The sequence below is a fragment of the Hyla sarda genome, chromosome 5 (genome assembly GCF_029499605.1).
Source record: "Hyla sarda isolate aHylSar1 chromosome 5, aHylSar1.hap1, whole genome shotgun sequence".
Lineage (NCBI taxonomy): Eukaryota > Metazoa > Chordata > Amphibia > Anura > Hylidae > Hyla > Hyla sarda.
Window position 1 is genome coordinate 184,798,270 of NC_079193.1, and position 23,245 is coordinate 184,821,514.

The following is a 23,245-nucleotide window of genomic DNA, read 5'->3' on the forward strand; positions in this document are numbered from 1 at the left end:
GGCCATAGCCTATTAACAGAAAGTTCTTATTGGTGGACAAATAGAAGACAAAAGGTGCACACCACAGGGTGTTATGCAGCAATGTGTCTTGACACATTCCATATGCCCCAAATAAAAGTTCTTTAAGAAACGATATATTCCAGATTCTACGAATTGTTAAACTATAAACCCATATATCTCAGGAATGAAGGGGCGTATCAAGAGACTGTAAAAGGTGTGTGATCCAGGCACTCTAAGTTATTTATTGATAATGAAACCTCATTTCATAGGGGTTGGCTACAAGTTCTTTTTAAAGAGTACCGGTCACCAAATAAAACTTTTAATATAGTGTTCCTTGTGTAATTAGCAGACACTTTCCCATTCACTTGCTGTTAAAATTATCAACATAAATATATGTTATGTAATAGAAAAAAGGGCCACTAGATGGCTCTGTTCTGTTCCCTGCCACAATTAATACAGTGAGTTTGGTCTCCTCCCAGCCTGGCAGGAGACCAAACTCAGCAAGTGCTTCTCTGCACTGGGCTTGATTGACAGCTGCACAGAAAGTGAAAGCTCCACAGATTCTCACAGAAAGTTACACAGACTGACAGCTGAAGGACAGCCTCACCTGAAATCTGCATACTGAAACATGCACAGAGCTTGAGGTCTTCTATTAATCACAGCTCTGCAACCATGTGAGGGTGAAAGTGGTCCCCCAGCAGGCTTCAGTCATGTCATGCCTGCTGGGAAATGCCAGGGAGATGGCACTGTGTGAATAAGAAGAAAGGTATAATACACAGCTTTTTTAAAGCTCTGAGATTGTTTTTAAGGGCAGGAGGAGTGTTAGGAGTAGTTAGTGAACATGGCATGAGGTAGTTGAGAACAGATATACAACACTTTTTCTCCCTTAAAAATAGTTAAACTGAAATCAGAGAGAAAAGAATTGCCATCATCTTTCACCTAGGCTGTAAATTTAGCCTTTAATTACAGGACATAGAATACAGATATTAAAAATAATGAAGGGTCTCCAAATCCTTGAAATAACCCCTTAACAGCTAAAACCTTTTTCCAGTTACCTAATCATTAATATAGCACCATCTAGTGGCCAAACTAGAGAAAGCAGTGTGTTGGAGAATGCAAATCTGGATCTTCCTGCACCTGTAACAAAGCATTTAATGTAAATCTCATGTGTTACATCATAATTGTTTTTGTCCTTTAATTTAATGTAAGATAAAGAGGAGTAATATGAAACAGTCAATTTACTCGATAATGCTTGGATTATACATAGATGGTATTTATGACATACTGTGTATGTGTTATATATTTAGGAAAGACTCACCATTGCAGAATTAACCCCTTAAGGACTCAGCCATTTTTTGCAATTCTGACCACTGTCACTTTAAACATTAATAACTCTGGAATGCTTTTAGTTATCATTCTGATTCCGAGATAGTTTTTTCGTGACATATTCTACTTTAACATAGTGGTAAAATTTTGTGGTAACTTGCATCCTTTCTTGGTGAAAAATCACAAAATTTTATGAAAAAATTGAAAATTTTGCATTTTTCTAACTTTGAAGCTCTCTGCTTGTAAGGAAAATGGATATTCAAAATATTTTTTTTTTATTCACATATGCAATATGTCTACTTTATGTTTGCATCATAAAATTTATGAGTTTTTACTTTTGGAAGACACCAGAGGGCTTCAAAGTTCAGCAGCAATTTTCCAATTTTTCACAAAATTTTGAAACTCGCTTTTTTTCAGGGACCAGTTCAGGTTTGAAGTGGATTTGAAGGGTCTTCATATTAGAAATACCCCATAAAAGACCCCATTATAAAAACTGCACCCCCCAAAGTATTCAAAATGACATTCAGTCAGCATTTTAACCCTTTAGGTGTTTCACAGGAATAGCAGCAAAGTGAAGGAGAAAATTCACAATGTTCATTTTTTACACTCGCATGTTTTTGTAGAGCCAATTTTTGAATTTTTACAAGGGGTAAAAAGGAGAAAATTTTTACTTGTATTTGAAACCCAATTATTCTCAAGTAAGCACATACCTCATATGTCTATGTTAATTGTTCGGCGGGCGCAGTAGAGGGCTCAGAAGGGAAGGAGCGACAAATGTTTTTTGGGGGGCATGTCACATTTAGGAAGCCCCTATGGTGCCAGAACAGCAAAAAAAAACCACATGGCATACCATTTTGGAAACTAGACCCCTCAGGGAACATAACAAGGGGTAATGTGAATCTTAATACCCCACAGGTGATTCACGACTTTTGCATATGTAAAAAAAAAAAAAAAAAAAAATTCCCTAAAATGCTTGGTTTCCCAAAAGTTTTACATTTTTAAAAAGGGTAATAGCAGAAAATACCCCCCAAAATTTGAAGCCCAATTTCTCCTGATTCAGAAAACACCCCATATGGGGGTGAAAAGTGCTCTGCTGGCGCACTACAGGTCTCAGAAGAGAAGGAGTCACATTTGGCTTTTTTGAAGGAAATTTTGCTCTGGGGGCATGCCGCATTTAGGAAGCCCCTATGGTGCCAGGACAGCAAAAAAAAAAACACATAGCATACCATTTTGGAAACTAGACCCCTTGGGGAACGTAACAAGGGGTAAAGTGAACCTTAATACCCCACAGGGGTTTCACAACTTTTGCATATGTAAAAAAAAAAAAAAAATTTACCTAAAATGCTTGGTTTCCCAAAAAATTTACATTTTTACAAAGGGTTAAAGCAGAAAATACCCCCCAAAATTTGAAGCCCAATTTCTCCCGATTCAGAAAACGCCCCATATGGGGGTGAAAAGTGCTCTGCTGGCGCACTACAGGTCTCAGAAGAGAAGGAGTCACATTTGGCTTTTTGAAAGCAAATTTTGCTCTGGGGCATGCCGCATTTAGGAAGCCCCTATGGTGCCAGGACAGCAAAAAAAAAAAAAAACACATGGCATCACATTTTGGAAACTAGACCCCTCAGGGAACGTAACAAGGTGTAAAGTGAACCTTAATACCCCACAGGTGTTTCACGACTTTTGCATATAATAATTCATAAAGAAAAAGGCGTCAAACAGGACATAATTGACACAAAGTATACTTTATTAACATGAAAAATGACAAGACATTTAAAATAATTTAAAAGAATACATATATAGTAGTAAACATGAATCCAAGAGATGCTGAGAGAGAAGAACGGGGGCTATGCTTGTCTGCCAGGGAAAGAGTTAAATAAATAGTGCACATAAGTATTGTTTCCCATGAATTAATGAGGGAGGCTACGGCTCAAGGGTTGTGGAATAGATATTAGGAACTGATCCGGCAATGCTCGGATCGCAATTAAATACAGAAAATCAGAGAGCAAGAGAGAGCCCCAGGGGATCAAAAGCGCATTATAAGTAGAACAAACCCTAAGCTAGACAATATAAGGAAATACTTTACCAAGTGGAGCAGAGAGTACAATGCTACAGCCACCCGCCACCTGACTTTTGCATATGTAAAAAAAAAAAATATTTTTTTTTTTACCTTAAATGCCTCTTTTCCCAAAAATTTTACATTTTTAAAAAGGGTAAAAGCAGAAAATACCCCCCAAAATTTGTAACACAATTTCTCCCGAGTACGGCGATACCCCATATGTGGCCCTAAACTGTTGCCTTGAAATACGACAGGGCTCCAAAGTGAGAGCGCCATGCGCATTTGAGGCCTAAATTAGGGACTTGCATAGGGGTGGACATAGGGGTATTCTACGCCAGTGATTCCCAAACAGGGTGCCTCCAGCTGTTGTAAAACTCCCAGCATGCCTGGACAGTCAGTGGCTATCTGGCAATACTGGGAGTAGTTGTTTTGCAACAGCTGGAGGCTCCGTTTTGGAAACAGTGGCGTACCAGACGTTTTTCATTTTTATTGGGGAGGGGAGGGGGGTTGTATAGGGGTATGTGTATACGTAGTGTTTTTTACTTTTTATTGTGTGTTAGTGTAGTGTTTTTAGGGTACAGTCGCACGGCGGGGGTTCACAGTAGTTTCTCGCTGGCAGTTTGAGCTGCGGCAGAAAATTTGCCGCAGCTCAAACTTGCAGCCGGATACTTGCTGTAATCCTCCGCCCATGTGAGTGTACCCTGTACATTCACATTGGGGGGGGAAGAAACATCCAGCTGTTGCAAAACTACAACTCCCAGCATGTACGGTCTATCAGTGCATGCTGGGAGTTGTAGTTTTGCAACAGCTGGAGGCACACTGGTTGTGAAACACAGTTTGGTAACAAACTCAGTGTTTTGCAACCAGTGTGCCTTCAGCTGTTGCAAAAGCTACAACCCCCAGCATGTACGGACAGCGGAAGGGCATGCTGGGTCTTGTAGTTATGCAACAGCTGGAGGCATACTACTTTGGCTGGGGATGCTGGGGACTGTAGTTATGCAACAGCTGGAGACACACTGGTTTGCTACATAACTCAGTGTGCCTTCAGCTGTTGCAAAACTACAACTCCCAGCAGTCACCGACAGCCAACGGGCATGCTGGGAGTTGTAGTTATGCAACCAGCAGATGCACTACTACAACTCCCAGCATGCACTTTAGCTGTTTGTGCAAGCTGGGAGTTGTAGTTACACAACAGCTGAAGGTACACTTTTCCATAGAAAAAATGTGCCTCCAGCTGTTGCAAAACTACAAGTCCCAGCATGCCCATAAGGGCATGCTGGGAGTTGTGGTGGTCTGCCTCCTGCTGTTGCATAACTACAGCTCCCAGCATGCCGTTTTTGCATGCTGGGAGCTGTTGCTAAGCAACAGCAGGAGGCTGTCACTCACCTCCAACGATCCTCGCCGCACAGGTCAGTCCCTCGTCGTCGTCGCCGCCGCCGCTCCTGGGGCCCCGATCCCAACATTGACGCCGGGGATCGGGGTCCCCAGCACCTAGGGTGCACGTCCCGCACCCGCTCACGTCCTCCGGAAGAGGGGCGGAGCGGGTTGCGGGAGTGACACCCGCAGCAGGCGCCCTGATTGGTCGGCCGGTAATCCGGCCGACGAATCAGGGCGATCGTGAGGTGGCACCAGTGCCACCTCACCCCTGCAGGCTCTGGCTGTTCGGGGCCGTCGGAGACGGCCCCGAACAGCCTGTAATTCCGGGTCACTGGAGACCCGATTGACCCGGAATCTGCCGCAGATCGCTGGACTGAATTGTCCAGCGATCTGCGGCCATCGGCGACATGGGGGGGGGGGCATCGGCTCCCCTCCAGCTAGCGGCGGGGGGCCGGGATTTGACAGGACGTACTCAAACGTCCTGAGTCCTTAAGGACTCGGAAAAGGGTCCGTTTGAGTACGTCCTGCGTCCTTAAGGGGTTAAACTAGACTATATTGTGCACAGTTGGAAACAAACATGTATTTAGCAGAGGACGTGGAAGTCTATGGCTTTTAAGTTTGGTAATACATATGTTAATGTTCTAGAAAACCTAATGACTTTTTTCCTGTTCCAGCTCGATTGTCGTCATTTGCGTTTTATTCAGTCTGGATGGGGCTGGTGGGCTTCCTGGGATGGAAAGAGGATGGATTACTGGGGTGGTGCTGATCCCTCTATTGGAGGTTGTGCATGTGGAAGAACAGGTACATTATGCATGATATAGTATAAATGTTTTCTAGGCTGCCTCCATGAGAATAAATCTAGTATATTCTGTGTGTCCTTAGGTACCTGTTCATCCCCTGATAAACTCTGTAACTGCGACAGTAATGATAATATCTGGAGGACAGATGATGGGTTTCTACGTGACAAGACCGCTCTGCCAATAAGGGCTGTTTATTTTGGTGACACCAATGATTTTCCACTGGAGATGGCTTACCACACGATTGGAAAGTTAAGATGTAGAGGTCGAGGTATACAGAAAAGCTAGAGCTAGAAATCAGCCAACATTGTATGAAAAACAACCTGTAGAGTCCCAACTGAACCATACGCCTCATGGTGTGCGGGGTCATTTTTCGTCTCCTAGAAATCCATTTCTGCATAAAGGATCTTTACATCTATCTAAATGTACAATCCCTTTACTTTTATTAACAGATTTACAGTATCCCTTATAGCGAAAGAAATTAATATCAGAATAAAGACTTCAGCCTATAGTGAAGTGATTTTGCATATAAATTGTAAAATAAAAATACAAACAGATGAAGATCTCTTCTTCCTTTGTAAGTTTGTATTGGAATACAAATGATAAACTGATGTGTTATTTACAAGACAAAATCATCATCTTTTCTTTAAAGCGAACCTGTCATATCACAGAAAAAAAATGATGCTTATATGTAATGCTACTCACTAGGTCAAATTCTTTACATGACTATGGGCAGGGGCAGACGGACTGGCCGATCCGATCGGACATCGTCCGAGGGCCGGGTAAAAGGCCCGCCGCTGCTACTGAGGATCCACTTGTCCTGGATCCCCAGCAGACAGTGCTGCCTTCTCCTGTATGTGCGGTACATGCACATACAGGAGAAGGCATCCCTTCTGTGTGAGCAGCATCTGCGCCTACACAGAGTAGACGTGACCTCCGCCCTCACACAGCGCAGGTGCCGATGATGTCACTCATCGGCACCAGCACTGTGGAGGAAAGACGACACGGGCCCCTGCTGCGCTCCGGAGGAGAAGATTGCTGCATGGAACATCAGGTGAGCATAATATTATTTTTTTTTCAACCTGGGAAGGGGGGAAAATTTTGCTGCCTACACCAACTAGAAAAGGGGGGGTGGGGGTCTAACGCTGCTGTATACACCTGCTGGGGGGGAAATTTAACTCTGCTCTCTACACCTAATGGGGGGGGGGAGGGGTAAAACTCTGCTTCCTACAGCTACTGTGGGGGGGGACTCTGCTGCCTACACATACTGTGGGGTAACTCTTCCGCCCACACTCACTGTGGGGGAACACTGCTGCCTACACCTACTGTAAGGGACTATCTACTATATTTCTGCCTAGCTAATATGGGGACAAAGTACTAAACTAATAGGGTGGCTACCTACTAACTACATTAGAGGTTTTCATAATGCCCCTCCCGAGACTAGACTCTGGATCCGCCACTGGGTGGAGGGGGTGCTGGCTACCTACTTGACTAACTCCCTGGCTACCTACATATCTTGCTACCTAGCTACATACCTGGCTTTCTTAAATGGCTGCCTAACTAGTAACCTACCTACCTGGCTCGTCACTTGCCTACATATCTGGCTTCCTGATCTACCTACATAGTTAACTATTTACCTTGCTACCTACCTACTTGCCCTTTTACTGTGCAGGACACCAAGGAGAGCTTTATAACAGTTAGGGGTTATAGTTGGAAAGATTGTGTAGAGGATGATGGGGGGCGGCACTGGAAAAATGCAGAGTCTGACATGTTTGTCCTGCAAATGTTAAGGCTAGGTTCAGACTACGGAATCTCCGGGCAGAAAATTTCCGCCCGGAGATTCCGAGTGCGGCTAGTGCTGACAATCAGTCAGTGCTAGGACCGCGCGGACACTGCAGTCTCCAACAGACTGCAATGTGTTCCACTCGAATTTCCGCCTGAAGAAAGAGCAACGCCATTCTTCAGGCGGAAATTTCCAAGCCGATTTTGCGTTCACAAATTCCTCTTCACAAATTCCGAAGTGTGAATTTGTGAACGGAAACCCATTCACTATATATTCACATTCACTATATATTTACTCATTATATACTGGTATTATTTGTCATGAAAGATAATTTTACCTACCTTAAAGGGGTATTCCAGGAAAAACTTTTTTTTATATCAAGTGGCTCCAGAAAGTTAAACAGATTTGTAAATTACTTCTATTAAAAAATCTTAATCCTTCCAATAATCAGCTGCTGAAGTTGAGTTGTTCTTTTCTGTCTGGTAACAGTGCTCTCTGCTGACATCTCTGCTAGTCTCGGGAACTGCACAGAGTAGAAAAGGTTTGGCTCTTGCGGCGTCCTGTGTTACGCTGTGCATTGACAAGTTACGTCATCAACGCGACGTCACAGTCAGTGCGCACAGTGACAGCTCAGGAGGACGCCGGAGACAGAAGTAGCGCGGACCCCGTGCCCTGGGAACAGGTAATTATAAAACCGGGAATGGGGGAGGCAATGGGACGGGGGAGGCAATGGGGCGGGGGAGGCAATGGGGCGGGGGAGGCAGCGGTCTCTGGCCAGGGCGGTGCGGTGGGGGGTGCGGTGGTGGAGGGCGGTGCTAGGACTCAGGAGGACCCCAGGACAGGCAGGGGGAGAGAAGCGGGCGGCGGTGGCGGTCTCTGGCACCGCAAAAGCCTCTGCAGTTCATTGATTTAAAGCGCCCGCTTTAAATCGATCTGCAGCAGCTTCTTCGGGGCAGGAGGGGGGTGGAGAAATAGCCGATAACTTATACCGGAATATCGGTATAAGTTATCGGCCCTAACCTCCACAGATTATCGGTATCGGCCGTAAAAAAATCGATATCGGTCGATCCCTAGTATACAGTATTGAATAAAGACTGATGCATCTCTCTTTTGTATCTACTCCTGTGTTCGGTAAAAAAAAACAAAAAAAAAAACAAACAACTGCACACCAAAAACTGCATATGTGATTCCAGCTTTAAGGTACGTTCACACGAGCGGATTTTTTTGCGGGTTTTCCGCTGCGTATTTGAAAGTGGGCGGGCTCTTCTCGACTGTCTGCAGCAGATTTTCCACGGTGGAATTTACGCTGCAGAAGATCCGCCGCAGTCCCTACTGGCTTCATTGGGGCTTGAGCCAGATTTTCCGCAGCGTAAATTCTACCACGGATAATCTTCTGTGCACAGCCGAGAAGAGCCCGCCCACTTTCAAATACGCAGCGGAAAACCCACAAACAAATCCGCTCGTGTGAACGTACCCTTGGTTATATGAAGATAAACTTGTAGGGTGCCTACCTATACTTGTATGTGCCAGACAAGTATAATAAGAACTTATTTAACTTTTTGTAACCCATTAAAGACAGCAGATTTTATTTCCTGTGTGTTACTACAATCTGAAAGCCATAACTTTTCATTATTACATCAGGATTTTTCAGCTGTACTATTTTGGGATTAACAACTTGATTCTACCCACCCTCTGACTGTATAACCCCACCCATCACCTGATGTTCACGCCTAGTATTAAAATTAAGTTTACGCCTATCTGACTGATTCCCTAACTTATAAGACAAACTACAGTATAAACTCACATATCTCAGGAACTGAAGGGCACATCAAGAAACTGTAAAAGGGTGTTTAATCAGGGCAGTAAAATCTCATTTTGGGGGACTTGGCCACAGGTCCTCCTTAACTCTTTTTAGGGAAGTTATAGAAAGAAAAAAACAGCCCTTCAGCACTACGAAATATGTATAGTTTATGGGTTTATTTTAATTAGTTTTATTGAACAGTAAATAAAACAGTTACAAAACCTGGGAAAACACCCCAGAGATCGTGCACATATAACAATTACAACACGACAATATGAGATACAGGACTTCTAGACAAGCCAGACCAGGTCCGGAATCAGAATCCTTATCAGAGAACTTCAAGTAACCTTATTGAACCTGAGAAGTTTAAAGAAGTGCAGCATCTGGTATTACAAAGGCAGTGAAAGTACCAGAGGGGGCCTTCATCCAAGGCATTAAATACAATCCAAGTCCATTAGGCAATGTCATATCACAGTATACACATCATAGACATAGCAGTTCTAATAGTAACGTGATAAAGGTTAGCCAATGAGACCAACTTCTTGAATATGGTATTTCCTTCCTTCCTGATATAGGTGATGAATCACTGAAACATATTTACTGAGCACTGGCCAAGGATGTACATAACCCGCTCTATACAAGTGAACTGTGCTTTTGCCTAGAACATATTTTTGTTTAAAGTGGTTCTTGGATGGTGCCAGAAAGTTAAACAGATTTGTAAATTACTTCTATCTTAATCCTTTTAGTACTTATCAGCTGCTGTATGCTCCACAGGAAGTTCTTTTCTTTTTGAATTTCTTTTCTCTCTGACCACAGTGCTTTCTGCTGACACCTCTGTCCATGTCATGAACTGTCCAGAGCAGGAGCAAATCCCAATAGCAAACCTATCCTGCTTTGGGCAGAGAACAATGTGGTCAGACTGGAAAGAACTACACAACTTCTTCTGGAGAATACAGCAGCTGATAAGTACTGGAAGGATTAAGATTTTTACATAGAAGTAATTTACAAATCTATAAGAAGAAGAGTAACGGAGCACTGACGTGGTGACTGTATCAAGGCTGGAAGGTAGACATCAGATTTCTTCCATTAGCGGGGAGGTGGTGGATGGTACGGGGGGGGGGAGCCTCAGGCGCTAGCCATGGACCATTTCACACCCTTTGTCGCTTCGTCATACACGGCTTGACGAAGCGCCAAAGGGCGTGATATGGTCCGTGGCTGGCGACTGAGGCTCCCCCCGTACCATCTACCACCTCCCCGCTAGTGGAAGAAATCTTCTGATGTCTACCTTCCAGCCTTGATACAGTCACCACGTGAATGCTCCGTTACTTTTCTTCTTATTGTTTTATGTGGAGGATACTTTCGTTACAGCTATAGCGCCTCCGGTCATTCCGGTTTCTGTAGTATCATCCATATCACACATTACATATATTGTTTCCAACTATTCACGGTCAGATTTGATAGATATATCAGTGCCGGTTTACACAGCTTCTTGCCAGAGAATCATTTACAAATCTGTTTAACTTTCTGGCACCAGTGGATTTAAAAACATTTGTTTTCCCCTGGAGTACCCCTTTAATGTTCTTCAGAATTCATACATAAAAACAAGCTCATTAAACCTACCCATTTTGACCCTCTAAACATTTTTAATAAACCTTTTTAAGCTGTGAATTTGGAAAAAATGTGTATGTCGTTGCTACATATTGCACAGTGTGGGGTGATTGTTCCAGACGGACCTTTCATAAAGATCAGAAGGTCTCTTCACCATTCCCAGTATATCACTAATCTAGTAAAGGAAAACTACTCACAACAGTTCACTGAGAACACTAGTCTTTATTACAGATTGTAAGTCATCTGGCTCCATCAGTTGAAAAATATTTGTAAAATATTTCAAAGCTCTTCTTTTTATAACAGAGGGATAAACATAACCCCCAGTTTACATAACACGGCATATTTAAGAAAAACCACCAGAAGCAGCAGAATACACATTTGCATGGATATGATCTGGAACACATTCAATCCGCCCACCCTATACATAAAGCACTGCATGTGAGCACACACAAACTGCAGATTTCACTATTCACTTATGACAGCTTGTACAAGCACTTGATGCGCACATTCCTCCCAAAACAGTAATTTCCTGCACAAAGTCTAATTATTCTGGCTGATTACTTTTCTTGTTCCAGTTCACATGATAACAAAAGTTTAAGACTTGGTGCTCGGAATAGTATACCTGCTCCCAAATTAGAAAAAATGGGCCCTGTGGAGAGAAATCTGGTCATGTAGAAGGTGCCAAGAATAGATCAATGCAGTGGCTCTTGGCAGATAGGTGCGTAACATTAACCATATCTTTAGTATTGCTGGTTGTTTGGAAAGTTAAAAAAATGCCTTTTTTCTTAGCAGGTGAAGAGTCAACTGGTAGTGCTGAGCTGCACAGCACCCCTCCTCCCTCCCCCACCCTGCTCTTCTTTGACTGTACTGAGCTCTGTAAAATCAACCATGCAGTCGTGCAGATCGTCTGTACTACAATGTACAGTAATACAGGCAGTGTGGCGGAAATTTAACCCCTTAAGGACCAAGCGTTTTTCTGTTTTTGCACTTTCGTTTTTTTCCTCCTTACCTTTTAAAAATCATAACCCTTTCAATTTTGCATCTAAAAATCCTTATCCTTAGGGCTTATTTTTTTGGCCACCAATTCTACTTTGTAATGACATCAGTCATTTTACCCAAAAATCTACGGCAACGCGGGGAAAAAAATCATTGTGTGACAAAATTGAAGAAAAAACACAATTTAGAAATTTTTGGGGCTTCCATTTCTACGCAGTACATTTTTCAGTTAAAATGACACTTTATCTTTATTCTTTAGGTCCATACGATTAAAATGATACCCTACTTATATAGGTTTGATTTTGTCGTACTTTTGCAAAAAATCATAATTACATGAACGAAAATTAATACATTTAAAAATTGTCCTCTTCTGACCCCTATAACTTTTTAATTTTTCCGCATATGGACCCCTATAACTTTTTTATTTTTCCGCATATGGGGTGGTATGAGGACTCATTTTTTGCGCCGTGATCTGAAGTTTTAATTGGTACCATTTTTGTTTTGATCACACTTTTTGATCACTTTTTATTCCTTTTTTTATGGTATAAAAAGTGACCAAAATACATTATTTTGGACTTTGGAATTATTTTGCGCATACGCCATTGACCGTGCGGTTTAATTAACTAAATATTTTTATAGTTTGGACATTTACGCACATGGCGATACCACATATGTTTATTTTTATTATGTTAATATATTTTTTATATGGAATTTGGGAAACGGGTGGTGATTTAAACTTTTAATAAGGAAGGGGTTAATGTGTGTGTTTTAAATGTTTTTTTTCTTTTTTTTTTACACTTTTAGTCCCCATTTGATTCCTCATACAAATCAATGTGGTTCCATAGAACCACATTGATCTGTGTGCTCTGTGCTCGATTGATAAAGCCTGGTCTTGCCAGTGTAGGAGAGGCAAGCCCTCAGGCTACCTCCACAGCGATTGCGCTGCCGGGGGGGATGGGGCTGGCGATCCACCCCACTGGACCACCAGGGATGGGATAAAGGCACCTTTAGACGCCGCTGTCAGCTTTGACTGCGGTGATCGCCGCATGTCGGCTATTAACGCCAGCCCCCAGCCACAACAATTAGCTGGGGGCGGGCCGGTATGATGCGGTATAGCCTGTTAACGGTACATGGACGAGCATAGTCATTCATGGTTGTTAATGGGTTAATACTATAGAGCAGCTTTAAATGGCCTAAGAAGCATATATATAGGAGTCTGTGATGGCATTGTGGTTACCTGTACTCTTAGTATAATTAAAACTGTGAAATGCTCCATGCCATATAGAATGTATAAATTCTTCCATAGAAGTATTGTTTACCTGCGGAGAATAATTCTGTAATAAGGTGCCATAGATGAACGATGTGATGGAGCACAGTTTGCCTATTCACCATAATACTGGGCTGTCTTTCCTTTCCTTTCCTGTATAAATGAGGCCATGGTTTCAGCAGGCAAACTATATATTAACACAGAGGCTTTGTCATTTATCATGTAGTTAACCAAACTGTATAGTATAGCCTTTATATACCTCGTCATTTATCATATAGTATAGCCTTTATATACCCCGTCATATATCATATAGTATAGCCTTTATATACCCTGTCATTTCTCATATAGCATAGCCTTTATCCAAACTGGTGCAAACGAAAGGTAGAAAAGTAGAAAAATAACTAGAAGCTATGGGAAACAGATCCACTTTTTTGTATCCATTCCCACCACAGCCCTTTATTTATTATAGCACGGACATACAATGAGGACGTTTAACATATAAACGCACATATGGATAACAGGACAGAGTGATGTTACCAATGAGAGTTTCATGATTAACATTAGCGTTATTATTACACTTCCTTCCTTACTTCTAAAACAATGAAATAAGGATCTGTATAATCTCCAGTCTTCAAACAAAATCGGCCTAACAGGAAATTAGTCCTTGGATATATCAGACCTTAAGAAAAAATCAATAACTGCCCTTACAGCCTGCCAGGATTAGAATATGGTGAATAGGGGTTACAGGACCCAACCTATTGGATAAGTGACAGAGAGAAATACACCAAACAACAAAGCCAAATGGACACTGCCAGGTCCTGACTGATCCCATTGACTTGAATGGTGTCCGTCTGGTGTCTTATTTTAGAGTTGAACACAGGGAAAATATCAGACACGCAGTATTTTTCTCCACTTAGCTTTTCAACAGGTTGAATGATTGATCTCCCTTTAGCAGAGCTCAGCGGCAGTGTAACCTAGTCTTAGTTATGAATTATTACCAGTACAGATCAATATATATTCCCAAGTCTCACAACTTCCCCGAAATGCACTGAATTAAAATGGGGCAAATGTATTGGTCTTAATAAACTTCTGACATTGTCCATGCATAGTAAGGACACTTTCCCCTTTTAGGCTATAATTTTTATAAAAAATTCCTGCATGAACAGATGTCACCTGTGTTGAGAAGTAAGTGGGGTCCCTTTTCTATTATTTTTAAGGAAATTTGATCCAATTTGGATTTGTATTTCTCTAGAGGAACCCCCTAGGTGCTAACTGAATGCTGCTGTTGTACAATGGCCCCATGATTTATAATGGTCTCAGGTTACAAGATTTTTTAAGAAACAATGGTCTTTCATGAGCCGCTACTAACATACTGGACATGATTTCCTGGAAGATCCAGCCAGCCAGAAAGGCATCAATCCTAAACAGTGCACGGCTCTCTCCTATATGCTCTCTAGCTGTGCTGCTTTTTAAACACCAGGTGAAGATGGCTCAGTTTTATATTTTCAGTACAAAATGTACAGTACAGGGCCCTAGAGAAGCTCATGGTCTCTGCATAGAAATATATCTATAGCTATTTCTGCCTTTTCTATGTAAATACTTCCTTTATCTGTATTATGTATCTGCTTTTTTTATTTTTTTTATTTCTGGTTTACATTTTGGTAATTTTGAAGCAGATTAGGGGTCAAGCAGCTCAATAGTGTGTGACCTCACATGAAGAAACTATTTGTTATAAATCCAGAATATACCAAAGGCAGACTCCTGTCCCCTCCAATAAATGTTGAGCTAGGGCTACACTCACATTTAATAATGCTACACATCGACTTTAACTATTGAGCTACAGTTGCAGTCCAAAGGAACACATTTGTTGTATGCAATCTTGTGACTGCAGCTGTCACTCTATAGTGAAAATCAACCTAAAGCGCTAAAAAAAAAAAAAAAAAAATCACAGTGTAGCCCTGGCCTAAATTCACATTTACGTTAAAATAATAAAATACATGCTTAAAAAAAAAAAAAAAAAAAAGTCATAGAAAGCTGAATATATAGATTTAGTTAGTGCTTATTCCAAAAACATAGAAAAGCAGTAGGTTGGTGACAAATGCTCAGTTTCTGTCAGCTTGAGAGAGTAGCACCTGCCAGACAATTTTACCACCATGTAAAATGGGTAAGGTGACAAGAACTGGACAGGATAAATTCAATCTCCCCGATTCATCTGTTTACGTAACTCAGAGATACGTAACTCCTGATTCTATGCAGTTTGCATAATTTCTATTAAAGTCAATAGGAATTACATAAATTGTGTAACTTCCCTGCTTCATCCGCTTTTGGCTTTTCTGGCCACGTCCAGCTGCTGCAAAGAGGCCGGAGGCCTCGGAAAACCCACAAATAATGTAATGGAACACCTTTAATACATCAGACTGCTGCAGTCTGGTGTGACATGAGGCCAGGTCAGCAATACCGGAGGCTCAGCAGGAGGTAAGTCGAGGGTTTTCCTTTCCTAAAATGCCAGCAGCCTGGGTGCCGGAATACCTTAAAGAATCTTAAAGAAAGGAAGAATCCGTGTATGGTATAAAAAAGTACAGTACAGCAGTTTACTAATATAATGTTTTTAGCTATACTGCACAAATATCTCTTACCAGCTGAGCTGTCTGGCTTGTAGCAGTGATATCACAGGCTTTGAAAGCTTCCTGCCCCCCCCCCCCCCTACTGTTTGCTGAGGACCAGATCGTTTATATGAAGAGGGGAGCTCAGTTTCTGCATATTAGAGCAGCAGGAAGTTAACCTGTTCTAACAAACTACCGTGACTGAAAAAGGCTTCCTGCTGCCTTAAAAATCAAATAAGCAGTAACATGAGCTCTCCTCTTTACGTTACTGGTTTCTCCCTGAGCAGACAAGAGGGGAGGGGGGAGCCAGGGAGGAAGCTCTGGGTGTCAAGTAGGGTTGCCACCATTTTTGCAAAAAATAAAAAATACCGGACATGTTAATTTGCATAATTATAGATGCGTGACATCACAGGATACACATATGCAGGGGAAATTTTGTCCTATAAATACCTATAACTTTTTTTTATTTCTCCTTATATGGGCCTGTACGAGGGCTCATTTTATTTGCACCCCGATCTGCATTTTTTAACAGTACCATTTTCGTTTTGATGTGACTTTGACAGCTTTTTTATTCATTCATTTATTTTTAATTAAAATCAGGAGTTGCAGTTAGTTTCTAACTACAACTCCCAGCATGCCCTGAAACAGCCTGTGGCTCAGCAACTACCCCAAACGAAAACTAGAACTCCCAGCATATTGGACTATATAGTATAGGTCTGTGTTTTCCAACCAGGGGTACCTCCAGCTGTGGAAAAACTACAACTCCCAGCATGCCCTAATACAGTTCGCGGCTCAGCAGTTACCCCAAACAAAAACTAGAACTCCCAGCATATTGGACTATATAGTAGTATACAGGTCTGTGTTTTCCAAACAGGGGTGCCTCCAGCTGTTGCAAAACTACAACTCCCAGCATACCCGGACAGCCGTTGGCTGTCCGGGCATGCTGGGAGTTGTAGTTTTGCAACAGCTGGAGTCACTCTAGTTGGGAAATACTGGTATACTGGTGCAACAACATTCCGGGATTTGGAGGATTGGTTGGATAAATACCAGCCATTGCATTGCAGGTATTTTTAATATAAAAATACCATCAGGGAGGCCAAAATACCGGCTGTGCTGGTAAAATACCGGCCAGGTGGCTGATATGTAGAGATCTCTGCACTATGGCTAATAATATTTTAGTAAGTAGCTTTATTATACTTAACACCAAAAACAGGTTGTTTCTTTAGCTGGACAACCCCTTTTATGGCAAATATGATCCATCACTTACACGTTTTAATTTTTTTAAGTAGCTTTAATAATGTGCTCTATTACAGACCGGAGTTCCAACATTGTAATTATGGCCGTATTTTTAAACAATATATGCACTGACTGCTTCTTTTCCCCCCAAATACTAGCTTTTTATACTCACTTTTATGGCTGTATTCATCTTATTTTACAATGTATCAACATAGCCTAAGGGTTAAGGAAAACATCATTTCTTCATCATTAGTAGGAAAATGTATTCTGAAGCATTTGGGGAATAAAGGCTTGTTCTAAAGCTGCAGCCCTTGGTGACGCCATGTTCCTTTCTATTCTCTATACCAGGTAAGATAGACATAAAAGACCATTTTATAAAGTCATTTTTTTGCACTGAAATCTTGTGTTACCGGGGACAACAAGCACATCCCGACCACTACTGGCTGTCGTCCTAACAACCAAACTGAAAGCCAGCCAATAGGAACAGGGAAACGTTCACCTTTCCTCCCTTCTCCAGCTTAGTGTGAGGACCGCTTCAGACGGAAATGCACAGGCACAGAAAGCATCAATTATCACATTTCAGATGAGTTTTTCTTCAGCAGAAGGGCTCTACAACAAAGAGCTGGGTATAAGAACTATGGAACAGATAGGTTGGCATGTAACGGGTTAATAATGTGAAATAAAACATGAATAGTGTCTTGGAGCACCTCGCATGCTTATGTATTATCTACACCATCAGACAAAGGGTCTATAGATGTGCCATTTAGTCTACACTTACGATTTAACCCTCCCAAAACCAACCTAAATGTAAATGCAGGCACTGTCCCCTCCCCTGCCAATAGATGAGAACACTACATTACAGGCAACCAGGACAAGTCGCTGAAAGTTCTGTCAGTTGTCATCAAAAGGAGTTGTAATATTAACCCCTTCAGGATTCACCTTCTAAAAATCATACATTTTCTATTTACAGACATATATGAGGGCTCGTTTTTTGTGCCACCAATTTTATCTTGTAATGACATCAATCATTTCACCACAAAATCTTTTTTTTAATATTTTTATGGGGGGAAAATAAAAAAAAAAACAACCAAAAGAATATGTAATTTAGATTTTGTTACATTTGGAAGCTTCACCTTAATTCAGGGCACTTTTCAGTAAAAAGAACACATTTTCTTTATTCTGTAGGTCCATACGGTTACGACACCAAAATTATACAGGTTTTACTTCTTTTAAAAAAAATTTGGTACAAAAATAAGCATGTTTAAAATTGTCCTCTTCTGACCCCTATAACGTAATTCTTTCGTACACGGGGATATGTGAAGGCTTATTTTTTGCCCTGTGATTTGTAGTTTTAAGGGACTATTTGATTGCTTTTTAGAAATATTTGAAGGGTATACAAAGTGAACCAAAATACTCCGTTCTGGACTTTGATATTTTTTTACGTATACACCGTTGACCATGAGGTTTAATTAACATATTTTTATAGTTTGGACATTTACGAAAGTGGAGATACAACATGTTTATTTTTGCTTACATAATTTCTCTTTTTTAACCCCTTAAGGACCAGGCCAAATTTATTTTTGCATTTTAGTTTTTTCCTCGTCTTCTAAAAATCATAATTTTTTTTATATTTTCATCCACTGACTAGTATGAGGGCTTGTTTTTTTGCGTGACCAGTTGTCCTACGTAATGACATCACTCATTTTACCATAAAATGTATGGCGCAACCAAAAAAATACTATTTGTGTGAGGAAATTAAACAGAAAACCACAAATTTAGCAAATTTTAGAATGTTTCGTTTTAACGCTGTACAATTTACGGTACAAATTACATGTTTTTTATTCTGTGGGTCAATACGATTAAAATGATACCAATGTTATATGCTTTTCTATTATTGTTAGAAAAAAAAAATCGCAAACTTTTTTACCAAATTAATATGTTTAAAATCCTTCTATTTGACAACCTATAACTCTTTCATTTTTCTGTATAAGCGGCGGTATGAGGGCTAATTTTTTTGCGCCAAGATCTGTACTTTTTATTGATACCACATTTGTGTATATAAAACTTTTCATTTTATTATAAATTTTTTTTTTATAAAATGTGATTAAAAAAAGCAGCAATTTAGCAATTTTATTTTTTACGTTCACGAAGTTCACCGTACGGGATGAATAACATTATATTTTAATAATTCAGACATTTACGCACGCGGTGATACCAAATATGTGTATTCATTTTTTTTTTTTTTACACTTTATAGGGTAAAATGGGAATTTTTATTTTTACACTTTAATAGTCTCCATAGGGGACTATTTATAGCAATCCTTTGATTGCTAATACTGTTTAGTGCTATTCGCCGTGGAAGGCAGCGGAGGCAGGTGAGGGGACCTCCGTGCGCCGTTCTGGATGATCAGATCGCTGCACCAGAGCTGCGGGCCATCCGATCATCCATATTTCTGACTGCACTCTTGCAGATGCCGTGATCTGTATTGATCACGGCATCTGAGGGGTTAATGGCAGACATCAACGCGATCGCGGATGTCGGCCATTACTGGTGAGTCCCTGGCTGCTATCAGCAGCCGGGACCTGCCACGTATGACCCAAGCATCACCCCCAATGCTCGCGGTCATGTACAGGATGTAAATGTACGTCCTGGTGATCTAAGTACCGCAGCACCAGGACGTAAATTTACGTCCTTGGTCGTTAAGGGGTTAAATGGGAAGTGTGGGGTGATTCAAACTTTTATTAGGGAAGTTTTTTTTTTTTTTTTTTACCTAGTTCCATTTGGGACTATTATATGCAATCCTTAGATTGCATTCACCGTTCAATGATATGCCATAGCACAGCATTGATCAGTGTTATTGAAGCTCCAGCCTGCCTTGGCCGGGATTAGCATTTTAACATTTTAGATGCTGCAACTTTACATGTATGCCCCCAGTTCTTAAGGGTTTACCACTAGTATGGAGAAATGGGTAACAGTCCCACAGCATTACAGCGATCTGTTTCCAATAGCAACTAGTTCAAACATAAATGCAACTTTGTTCTATAATGCAGGATGTAAAAAAATTTATAAAAAAATCTAAATTATCTATCTATATTAACCATTTCATGATTGTTCGACTGACTAGTGATTATTTTTAGGCCCGCAGGATCCCAGTAATTTTCCAATGAACGATGGGTCTTTCCAAGAAGGCAATAGTTGTCCCATTAAGCAGATAATCGCCCTGTGTAAAGGGCCCTTTAGTTTTTTCTTTGTTGTGACACAAGAAGCTTTCTTATAATTTAAAATTATAATTATTTTAATTGGTCTCATTCATAGAAAAAAGAAACAGAAAAAAAAAATCTTTTTTAACGTTCTGATTTAAAACAGCAGCTCACCTCAGACATTTATGGGGCAGGATATGGTCATAAGTGTCTGACAGATCCAGGTCCCACCTCTGGTAACCACAACTATTTCTAGAATGGGGCCCTCTGGTCTGAATATGGTGGACAGAGGTGGCTGTTATGCTGTTTCTGTAACTACCACCTACATCTGTAGGAGTTTGGGTATTTCCATTTTAGTCACACAGTGTAAGACGGGTATAACTAGGGCAGTTTGTTAACTGAATATTTAACCCCAATTGTATTATTTACTTTTTCTGTGAATAAAGATGACGTGTGTATGTGGTGTAAAGTAGGATGTCATTATAGCTTTAAGAACTAATCCCATATTCGCTTTAGATGCAGCCTTTGTACATGGGTGATACTTCTACATGTACAGAATGGTTTTTCCTTTTAGTGAGGGTGCAAAAGTATATAAAGCTGGGGTAGAACAGTCAAAAATAGGGGGTCAGTTGAAATGATTGTATGCTTGGGGTTATGCACAGTACATGCTCTGTAACAGTAACATATAAACGTCAAGCACCTGATGCCCATACTAACTGCTTTCTTTTGGGATCACTGACCTGTCGATTTACATGGCATAGGAAAGAAGGGAATTTATAACATTTTCCAAATCTTTCTGTAGACTAACTACTTTAGATATGAGCCGTTAAATGGTAAGTAAAATAGTTTCTGGCTGATTTGGTGGTGGAACATAGAAACAAATTATACACAAATACAGTAAATGTGTAGCTACAAATATCACTGTGCCACTGGAAGTTGTCACAGCTCAAAACATGTATGGTAAAGCTTATGGGGAAAAGCACTTTCTAGGATTTCCTAACAGTCTCCCTAGCCTGAAATAGGTTGATAAGATGGATTACAGATAGACCCTTATATTTTATGTACTTAGACTCTGGAATTCTCGATTATATGTACCAAAAGCTGAATATTTTTTCTCACCTTCAAAATCGAGTATCCAATGTAACATAAATAGCACTGATCATACAAACATACATTTTGTGTATGACCAATGGTATATTGGATACTTTATTTTGCAGGTGTTAAAGAATGTGCATATTTTGGTAGATACAGAAAATATATGTATCCCATCTTCTGCACTAGTGTATTGATGACGAGGTGTTGGGACTGTCATATCATTTGCAGTATAAATGTTTCTACATACTGCTATTAAAGGTCATGACTGACACCAACAATCACATAGGCAAAATGTCACCAACATTCATCCAAGAGGAAAGACAATCTACAGCAATGACCTTCAGAGCACAGGCATTTCTCGCCACCAGGAAGGAGCACATCATTCTTCTTAAGTTGTGAGGAATAAATTATTCTTTTAAATATTATTAACTATCTGACATGTCTCTGTAATAAGATGGCAAGTGCCGCATGGGTCCCATTTTGATTCGGTCTTTAAAAATTTTAAAGGGAACATATCAGATTGTTAAAAAAATGATATACTGCATAACATTTTAAATAAGGATATTCTTATGTCCTTTATTTCGATTCAGACAGCAGCCAGTCACTGCTAAGAACAACAGATGCAGGTGTCTTTTCTTATATGACTTCAGACATATTTAAAGTGTCCCTCCGACGGTACTCTCCAATTCAATCTTCATATGAGGTGTGGGAAGACAACTCGAAGCTGTGCGGTCAGATTGCCAAAACAACTCTCCTTTTCTAATATAAAACTGGCAAAAAACCTCGCTGGGTGTTATGGTTGCCTCAGCAACCTGACCCCCTCCCCCCCCCCAGTGTAGGATACATTTCTTCATACCTGATCTAAAGTTTGGGAGGAAGAGTACCGTCAAAGGAACACTTTAAAGAGATATGGAAAAGCCTTATACAGGTGACTGTTCTCTGGTAACATACTATAATCCTTAGTCAATGTATCCGTAATATCAGAACTAAATGAACGAAGTCTATTGGAGAAAAAGCAGCAGATAAGTACACAACAAGCACAGCATTCATCAGGGACATGATCTCTCAGCTGCCTTAATGTTTTTCAATAACACAAATAGAATTGTTTGAAACCTTTGTGCTGATTTCATTCACAAATTTTCAAATATGTATCACTGTATGTGGAACCATAGAAAAATAATTTCCAATTGGCCATTTAGTTGAGTTTTGTGGCGATACAGAAGAGCTGCATGTTCACATAACAGGGTAGGTATCATCATACCACCTGAAGTAAAATTCTATTTGTCAGGGAAGCAACATCTCTCAATCCCACTCTCACAATCTAAAACTCATTGACCAAGAACGAATTCAATCAGGCACCATGACTGCACATATTGCATTGCTTAAATGGTTCGTTCAGCTTATTTATGAGATGGATAATAATCTGCAGTTTTATTGTGATTGTTTATTCTGGACCAGAAATCGTGATGTTTTGTGCAGGTATCAGCAGTGCTTCATGAGTGTGTACCATACCTATGACTACTAAAAATGTGTGACTGATGAATTCACTATTTAGTAGCCACAGAAGTCCACAAACCCCTTCATGTATTCTCAGGTACTGCAGGTGTCACTAGTCTTGAACATCAAAGTAGTCTATTATGGGTTCTTCACGCATGGTCTTCTGCGGGCCACTGTTTCCACCATTTCTGAAATAAAAATTTCCAAGCACATGGTCAGATCACAGCCCAGTACAAGCAACAAAGATCTGTGTTCAATATGTTTTATGCTCTATACTAGGCAAAACCTAATAGTTGTACACTTTTAGAATTCATGCAGAATGTGTTCACACTACATGTCTCTTTAAGGCATTTAACTAATACAGGTTTTCTTTTGTTCTTGTTTAAGAAAATAAGACCGCAGCAGGTTGAGCACCTTTGTGAGCTGACACTTACCTTTCAGTTGGATGTCTGTAGTGTGCAATGGGAGGAGGGGGTCTTGCCTGGATTTCTCTTTCAATTACAGACATTAGGGTAACATTTGGGCACATAGATTTGCCTCTGAAATATATTGACAGAAGAGATTTTTAGATACAAATTCATTGATGACAGATATACACGTCAT

At 40.6% G+C, this 23,245-nt stretch overlaps 2 protein-coding genes across 4 annotated transcripts in view; one reads left to right on the forward strand and one right to left on the reverse strand.

Annotated features, from left to right (window-relative positions):
* The window catches only part of LOC130273681 (uncharacterized), an 84,470-nt gene extending 78,328 nt beyond the window's left edge, over positions 1–6,142 (forward strand). For all 3 annotated transcript variants that reach the window (XM_056520889.1, XM_056520887.1, XM_056520888.1), the window contains exons 13-14: positions 5,434–5,560; positions 5,642–6,142. In XM_056520889.1, the coding sequence (XP_056376864.1) occupies positions 5,434–5,560; positions 5,642–5,844 (330 nt within the window). In that variant the 3' untranslated portion in view covers positions 5,845–6,142. The remainder of the gene's footprint in view (positions 1–5,433; positions 5,561–5,641) is intronic.
* Positions 6,143–16,575: 10,433 nt separating this feature from the next.
* NFX1 (nuclear transcription factor, X-box binding 1) overlaps positions 16,576–23,245 on the reverse strand; it is a 100,679-nt gene continuing 94,009 nt past the window's right edge. Inside the window, exons 23-24 of the mRNA XM_056520900.1 lie at positions 23,077–23,181; positions 16,576–22,830 (exon numbers count right to left, since the gene is read on the reverse strand). Of these exons, the coding sequence (XP_056376875.1) occupies positions 22,755–22,830; positions 23,077–23,181 (181 nt within the window). The 3' untranslated portion in view covers positions 16,576–22,754. The remainder of the gene's footprint in view (positions 22,831–23,076; positions 23,182–23,245) is intronic.